At 38.5% G+C, this 8,224-nt stretch overlaps 1 protein-coding gene across 3 annotated transcripts in view; it reads right to left on the bottom strand.

Annotated features, from left to right (window-relative positions):
* ccnl1a (cyclin L1a) overlaps positions 1–6,360 on the bottom strand; it is an 11,890-nt gene extending 5,530 nt beyond the window's left edge. The window contains exons 1-6 of one of the 3 annotated variants that reach the window (XR_004327625.1): positions 6,010–6,360; positions 5,678–5,752; positions 3,934–4,043; positions 1,950–2,070; positions 838–902; positions 354–367 (exon numbers count right to left, since the gene is read on the bottom strand). Coding sequence is in view for 2 of the 3 variants with exons in the window: in XM_032504614.1 (XP_032360505.1) it covers positions 838–902; positions 1,950–2,070; positions 3,934–4,043; positions 5,678–5,752; positions 6,010–6,255 (617 nt within the window). In the remaining variant the exon portion in view is untranslated. Of the gene's footprint in view, positions 1–353; positions 368–837; positions 903–1,949; positions 2,071–3,373; positions 3,529–3,933; positions 4,044–5,677; positions 5,753–6,009 lie in introns of those variants that run through there. The other 2 variants (XM_032504614.1, XM_032504623.1) reach the window with 2 other exon arrangements.
* Between the last annotated feature and the right edge of the window lie 1,864 nt (positions 6,361–8,224).

Genomic DNA, 8,224 nt, shown 5'->3' with positions numbered 1-8,224 from the left:
AAGGCAGGTAAACTGGTCAAAAAAGTTATTTTGTTGTGGCTAAGTTTACTTCAATGCTAAATGCAAGTAAACTACAAAAAAAAAAGTCAGAATATAAATATATAAGTAGCTACTTAGCAAAAATGGGCATTACAGTTGAAACCTTTGTAGCAAGACCAACAAATACAAATCCTTTTGGACACCCAAGAGAAAACAAGACGATGTTGGCTGTTGGTAAAGGCCCGCCCGCCCCCTTCAGTGAATCTTGGCATTGGAATTGGCTGTCTGGAGAGGGGCAGCCAACCAATGGGGGGAGCTTCCTGAGGTCATGTGGTTGGAGGAGGCAGAGTTCAGAGGTTCTTTATGTGACTTACCAGCATGGACTACCCTTTAATCAAAGAGTAGAGAGAAAGGACAAAGTTAAACGAAGTTCCCTGGGCACCGCAAATCAAAAAGACTTCACAGCAAAGCCATGTAAGGGCAGACAAGAGAGTGAGACACGTAACAGGTTTGCAATAAAAACAAATCGCTCCATCAGAAAAAAAAAAGAGGTGGAAGGATTAAAATGGAGTGAGGGAACGTCGCGGTCAGACCTGGGCAAAATGGTTGTTGAATGCTTTTCAAATTTGTACTTAAAAACACAAGGGGCACTTAAATATCACTTATCTGACAGGTGCTGTTTCCACATATGGGTGTGTCCCAAGATCCTAGCAGATAAATCATGTGCTCTTCAAGCGATTCAACCATTTGAAACTTGTTCAACTTCACTTTTAGCCCAGGTCTGCTGGCACTTCTTGCAGACATGACACAGGTTGCTGCTGTGGGGGGGGGTCAGTGGAGAACTAAAAAGGAACTTACCAGGCCGTCTGGACCAGTGTCTGGTTCTTCTCACATTCCAGGACTTGAAGGTACATGACGATGATCTGGAATCATAAAATCATTATACGTTAAAAAAACAGACACACCCTAGGTATGACATTGTTAAACTAAAGTTTATGGCTCCAGGAGAGCTTTTGCTGTAACCTACGTAAGCGGCCTGAAGTTTATACTTGCGCGTTGGTGTGTGTGTGTGTGTCAATCTCTTTAAGAGGATAGCAGGGCCGGCACGTGTGTGGCTGTGGGGAGTGAGTGGTAGGATGAGAGAATGACGGTGATTAGCTTTGTAGCGAGTACTGACTATCACTATCAGAAGCATAGTGAGAGAAACAAAGTGTCTCCCCTTTGCTTTCTGACCATGGTCAAAAATCTGAAGCAGGAAAAGTTAACCCTCTCCTTAATATTATGTTTATGGAGAAGGAGACCCTGAAAATCATTATCAAAAAAGCGATTTGTTCAAGTTGATATTAGTTACTTCATGTATATTTATTAAAAACTTTTTAATTGTTTAGCTTTTCATATAGCTAGACGTCTAAATTCTGAGACAAGGCTGTTATGTTTAATTAACGGCCATGCTGATTCCATCTTACTTCCCTCAACATGCAAGTTCCCAAATATTTTTTTCCTTATGGCCGAATGCCGGAGTTCCAGCATTATGCCGGAATACTGTAAGCCCTGCATATACGTGTCCTCTACAACACCACGGACGATAAGAGATACATTTTGGAGGTGGAAAAACATAAAACGACATCACAGATCCTTTTATCAGGACAACACCAGAAAAGAGAAGGCATGAAGTTTAACTGTAGGAGTGCTTGAAGTGGAAGGAAGATACTAGTTTAATCAACGTGACTGTTCTGTGTAGACACAAAATCTGAGAGTCTGGCTACAAGACACTACGTTACTGAGACGTTCCCAGTGTGGTGCGTGGCAGATGACGAACACAGCACAGACGTGCCCAGTGAAAAATTGCTGTAAAAAGTGAGAATAGTTGTATAAAGCTGCTTTCTGAGTAGTTGCATCTGCATGGAAGGAACAAACTTACAGCTGCAATAGCTAAACTTAACAATGAAAATAGTTACGAGTTAACTCACCTTGTGAGGATGCTTGACATGCACACAGAAGCCCAGCTCCTTCAGGACCCGCCGTTCCGCTTTGATGACTTGGTTTTTGGTATTTATGTAGTTCTGATCAAGTATCAAAGAACTTGGAGTCCTGGTTTATAAAGGAATCAAAATAAAATAAAGTTTCCCCTTTCGAAATAAAAGTAAAATAAAAGAAAGTGCCCTTTTGATTTCTTGCACTCTTCTTTTTTCCCATTTCAACCAACTAAAAGCAACAAGTTTAAGTGTTTGCATGCCTGACAGTTTGCTGGGGTCTGTGGACTCCTGTGGTTCTAGTGAAAGCATATGGGATTTGTAGACAGCCCTCAACCTCATTCACACTGTGTCACAGCTTTAACAGAAATATCAACTCAGACCATTGTCCACATCACTACCTCGACACGCAACAGAAATTGAACACAAAACCCACTATGAGTCACAAATCCTCCTCACCTCTTCTAATGTACTGTATTTGTCAGTTTAATTTATCCTAACCACATCCACTGACTACTTGACTTTTTAATAGTGCAGAACGATATATCGACTCAAAGAAGATAAGAAAAATAGTTTACTTTCTCCAATGACTAAATTTTGACTTCGCTCCAGAATACTGTACCAGCCTAGAAAACATCTGCTGGTTGAACACAGCAGATTATTTAAACACTACTGTTGCAGACAAACAGATCTACATATTGTTATAGCTTTATAGCAATCATTACATGCTATAACATTTTTAAATTAAAATCTTGGATCAGATGCATTATGATCTTATTTTGAACTATCATCCTCCTCCTTTATGTACCATTTATTAAATATGATCTATATCGCAAAACAGAATGAACCAAACTTGAGAAAAACAGACTGACATCAGTAATGTAGCCTATTTTACAGAATCAACAATCAAATTTCAAATCAAGTTCTAGTGCTTTGATGTCTCAAATAGGATCAATTTACATGTGAATAGCGCCATGCTACAAACCACATGCATAGTAAAAACTATCAGTGTGACGTTTATTACTTTACATGTCTAACTCCACATCTAAATAGAGTTACTACAAGTGCCTCAAGGTTACTGGTACATTTACTTTAATTCTGATTTAAATAAGATACAGATAATTCCAAACTAATAAAACTACAGTCCATGCACTGAGCCTTAACAAAAACATAACCTGCATGATATTTAATTAATTATCCTAACTTCCAACGAACAAGGAGATATTTCTAGTAAAGCCATGGTAACAGTTGGTGAACGGGGTTTTACTCCTTGAGCACAAACAAAATGCATGGTGAGGAGCAGTCAGTGAAGAAGACTACATTACCCAATGGTCCACAGATTGAAGGACAGATACCAAAAGCTTAAGATTGAACCACAGGAGTCCTCAAAGCGCCCCGGGGGCCAAGGACCTTCGGCCAACCTGTCATCCCTGATCCCAGTGCCCCACGGTAGCTCAGACCACGGGCGTCTCCCACTGGAGGGGGTGGGTTGGCCCTGCATCATGGTTGTCATGCCGACTGCTTCATCTTACGTACCATTCCACATCACCCAGGCTTTGGTAAATGTAGCTGGTCGCTGTTAGTTGGTTGCAAGGGAAAAAAGAAGCCAAGTTAATGCCAAGGTCTATAGTATTGACATAAACATTTCTAGGAAGACAAAGGCACATGCTGTAAAGCAGTGATGCCTTGTCTTACAATGCTCAAAATGCAGCCAATTTTTAAAGTGAAATTGTGGTGATATCAATCTCAGTGTAATGTCAAACTCAGATGTTACATGTAGACAATTACACTTCTGAAACTACCAGTGAAGCGGAAACTGAAAAGTTTTCAAATGGTTTAGAGCACATGGATAAACAGAAGGGCACTTTCACAGCAAAAACAGATCAACATCATACATTATATTTGATAGAACCAAAAGCAATGTAACAAAAACATGTATTATTTCCCAAAAGAGAAGACTGGTTTCAATGACGACACTTACTTTTTGCCTCTGATCTGTCTCAGGTGGTGGAAAACATTAATGACATCTCGTACTCGTCTTGGTGCTTCCTCAATCTTGGAGGCCAAGTTGATACAAGCCATAGCAACAATCTGCAAAGATAATTGAAGCAAAAAGTTGGAAGAAAGGTCAATAACCTAAGACGTACATCCAAAGATACTGTCCATACTCAACCAGTAAATGAGAAAATGGTGTTATCCTAAGAGACAAATTTGTCACAGATCGTTGCCATATTTGGCCTATTTATACTATAGTGGCTACCATTTTAATTAGGTAATTGTGGGAGAAGATGTACATCTGTGAGCAGGACTGCTTTAAAGCAATAGAGGGTTTTCCCAGACGTCTGAACTTTGGATACTTTAAGTAAGTAATGCAATAATACTCAAAGTGTAGCCAAGTGACTCTCAATCGTTTGTTTTTTCATTTCAAAGAGCCCCAGTTTGCTATTTACACTACCTGAGTGAGTTTGAGCTTTGCCAGCCAAAAGCGCCCTCTTTCCTCTGATAACTTCTGGCATTCCTCTCCATGGTTCTATACAACTTCTGGAAGTCGATAATATTCCAAATGTTTTTTCTCGGTCTGACCATTTTCCTTGACGATGTTCGGGATCTACTTCAATATGGCAACCTCTGGTCTGATAACGTGTTGTGAAAACCCTCTATATTAAATTTATACATGATAATGGGTAACACTTTATAATAACTTATTAATGGTAAATTGATAGTTTTACCATTACTGTACCCTGTGCCTAGAAAACATCTGCTGGTTGAACCGTCAAACATGATTTGGATGCTATTATAAAATCATAACTGATGATTGTAATACCTTGTTAAAGGTTAATAATTATAAATGTTAACTAAAAAATTAATGTTATTTGATGTTTTACAAACTACTAATTAATCATTACCTAATTATTGTATGCAGTAGTTGCAACTTTACAGCCATCCAAAGGTTTATAGATTGACAATGTAAACTATTTACATTAAATGTATAAACAATAGGCTTTTATGTTACACTAAACTGATGATACAATAACATGCGTTACAACATTGCTTACTGTTAGTGTATATTATAAATTCATTACAATTTCAGTTTGTTAACAGTAAACAAACTACAAAGTTTCGTTTAACAGTATTTTGCCATTTAATAAATGATTATAACGCAGTGTGCCGATTCTTGCATCATTATGTTTGTACAGTGAACTAGCTAGCTATTGTGTGAAGAATTTATCCATAAAGGCCACTTTTAGAAACCAGCATTTCCGATATTTGCTTTTCTCAAGGCAGACCAATCAAACATTTAACGCTACAGTAGTATTGACTGCATTAGTAAGATTAATTTTAGTTAGTTTGTAAATATATTACTGATGTGATGATAAAATGTATTGCGTTTAAGACACATTGACCCACCAACCATCCACCATTTTAATCTGGAAAAAAGTTCGAAGACTTACTGTAAAATAACGTTACTGCTATGTTAATAATACTTGTGTAGCTACATTATTTGAGGTCTTCCACTAGAAAAGTGTAAAATTGTTTTGATTCAGCGTCATTTATGTACTTCGTGTTTGATTTATTTAGTACTGATCTCCAGAATGTCTCCTCTTTGTCTTAAAGCGGTTCAAAATACAACGTATCGACAATATGGCCGCCACGAACGTAACCATGACGTTACGCACCGTGTAACCAGCGGCCCGACACTGAGCCATAAGCTGAAACTGACTTACCTCAAAACTGTGCTTGACGAAGGACTTGGAGTAGAAAAAACGATGAAACAGCACCTGACCCGTTGCCATTGCCACCTGACGAGAAAAATACAGAGTATGACGTTTGGACTTTGTCTTGTATAAGCTTACCCAACCTTGCACAATGGACCGCCGCCATTTTAACTGGCTAACGTAACACCACGCCAACGTGAAAAGGCTAATTTAGCAAACAGCTAGCAACCAGGCCGCGACGTGTTGAGGACTAGAAATACATATGTGCTCATTGTAAATAGACCAAACACCAACATGTATAATACGAGATTACGTTGACCATACTATTCTAAAAGGTTTACCTGGGGTAACCGGAGAAGAATGCCCGCAGACTGAATCACTTCACATCCGAGTATGCGAAGGTCGGTCTCTGTGTCCAGGTCGAGGCCGTCGAGCATCGACGGCGTTGGAGAAAACCTTTCCTCCGGTATGAGCGAGTTGTCGATCGTAAGGTACACTTCCGAATAAACTTTGTCACCGATGAGGATGCCATCGTTGTTTGTGGATGCTGTGGAGGATACAGAAAGAGGACCTGCAGCCATCTTCATCCGAAAAACAGCGATAATCGGTTGTTATCAGAAAAGCTCGGCCAGCCTCGACGGAATGATGGCGGAGCAGGGTGACTGACAGAACGTGACGTCACCGTCTTGTTGCGACTCAAACGTGTGTGCACATCCGCAATGGTAAAATAGTTCCTCAATATTAAATCGTTAAACAAAACCTGCACGACTTTATTTATTTTATAAATACACACACACACATTACTGGTCAAAAGTTTGGGGACACTTACAAATTCCATACCATTCCATTATAGACAGAATACCAGCTAATCTGAGTGGGTGGCTGATCTTTAATGCAATATCTACATTGCCCATTATCAGCAATAATCATCCAATGTTCCAAAGGCACATTCTGTTTACTAATCTGATACAATTTTAAAAAACTAACTAGAAAAAACATTTGACAACCCTTCTGCGATTATGTAAGCACATAATGTAATCTGAAAACTGCTGCCCTGGTTAAAAAAAGCAATGCAATTGATCTCAGCTGGTATTCTGTCTACAATGGAGTGCAATCTAAGTGACCCCAAAAATTTGACCGATAGATAGTATGTATGTGTGTATATATATATATATATAGCCTATATATTATCAATATATATATATATATATATATATATATATATATATATATATATAGATAGATAGATAGAATTAAAACTCTTACTGTAAATCAAGCAGTCAGGCCATAAAAAGGCAGACCTCATTACTAAGGACCCTTCACACTTGCTTTCCTGTGGGTGTGTTTCATTATTGCAATAAAGCTTTTTGAATCTTGAATTGGTCACTCATTTAACCTTTTTTTTTTATCATTTACCTATCTACCTATTACAACCGTACACTTGTACAATCCAAACTAAGTTAATCAAGTCTATTATAAAAAAAAAGAGTTATTAAACAGATCAGTTGACCTGAGATTCAATGTCTTAATTGATTTCCTTTTTACAAATAGTAAATTATCTCATGCTTCGTTCAAAAGCTCTGTTATCCAAAACGCATTTGGGGAAAAAATGAACCCTCAAACAAAAATAGTTGTAGATCATAACTTTGAAGTCAACTACTGGTAGTTGTTATTATACAGGACTCGGGAGCTTGGTTTTACCAGTAATTATAGCAGTACTCATTTTTTTCTTGTTAAATGTCATTTCATATGTTGGCAATACAATCATCTTATTAGATAGTGTTCATTATTGTAGTGAGTGTTCTATTTCCGACATCAACCGAAGGCAACACAAGTAAACGACTCACCACCTTTCTTTTACTGTCTATGATGCTTGTCACCACCAACGGTTTCTGTGACGTGCTTTACGGGAAAGTCCGGCCTTCTCACATATAGAACATATCCATCCGCCAATTTTAAAAAAAGAAGCAATAGCCAATATTGAGCCGAATTATTATGAAATCAGTGTCTGTACGAGTCATTTACACACAGTGTACAGGAAGTCAGTATTGTCTACTCGTTATAATTATGCATCCGTGTGTCTACTTTGTAATTGTCTATGTTGCCGTTTAAAGCAGCAACCCAGGGAGAGAAGGGCAAAAGCTTTAAGAAAAATATGCGCTTCATTTTAAGAGTCTGGGATTGATTGCGTCAAAGAATGTGCAGTTTCAAATGAACAGTTCAGTGCAAGGAACATTGTGTACACTTAAGGCTATTGTTCCGCCTCCAGGATTTTGTAGCCTTTGCCCTGCAGTAACTAAAAACGGACAGCAGAGAGAACTGGAGACCCACCAGTTAAGGTTTCTGAAAATCGGCGCCCTAAGAATAGCAGTCTGGGGTTAGTTTTTCCTTGAGAACCTTGTGCCGAAATACATGTTTTTCCTTAAAATACAGGGACATAAGTATACACACCCCAATGTTAAATTCCCACAAAGGCAGTCAGATTTTTATTTTTAAAGGCCAGTTGTTTCATGGATCAGGATACTATGCATCCTGATAAAGTTCCCTTGACCTTTG

Source organism: Etheostoma spectabile, chromosome 3 (genome assembly GCF_008692095.1).
Source record: "Etheostoma spectabile isolate EspeVRDwgs_2016 chromosome 3, UIUC_Espe_1.0, whole genome shotgun sequence".
Taxonomy (NCBI): Eukaryota; Metazoa; Chordata; class Actinopteri; order Perciformes; family Percidae; genus Etheostoma; species Etheostoma spectabile.
The sequence above is the reverse complement of the archived record's forward strand: the minus strand, read 5'-3'. Positions and strand labels throughout refer to the sequence as shown.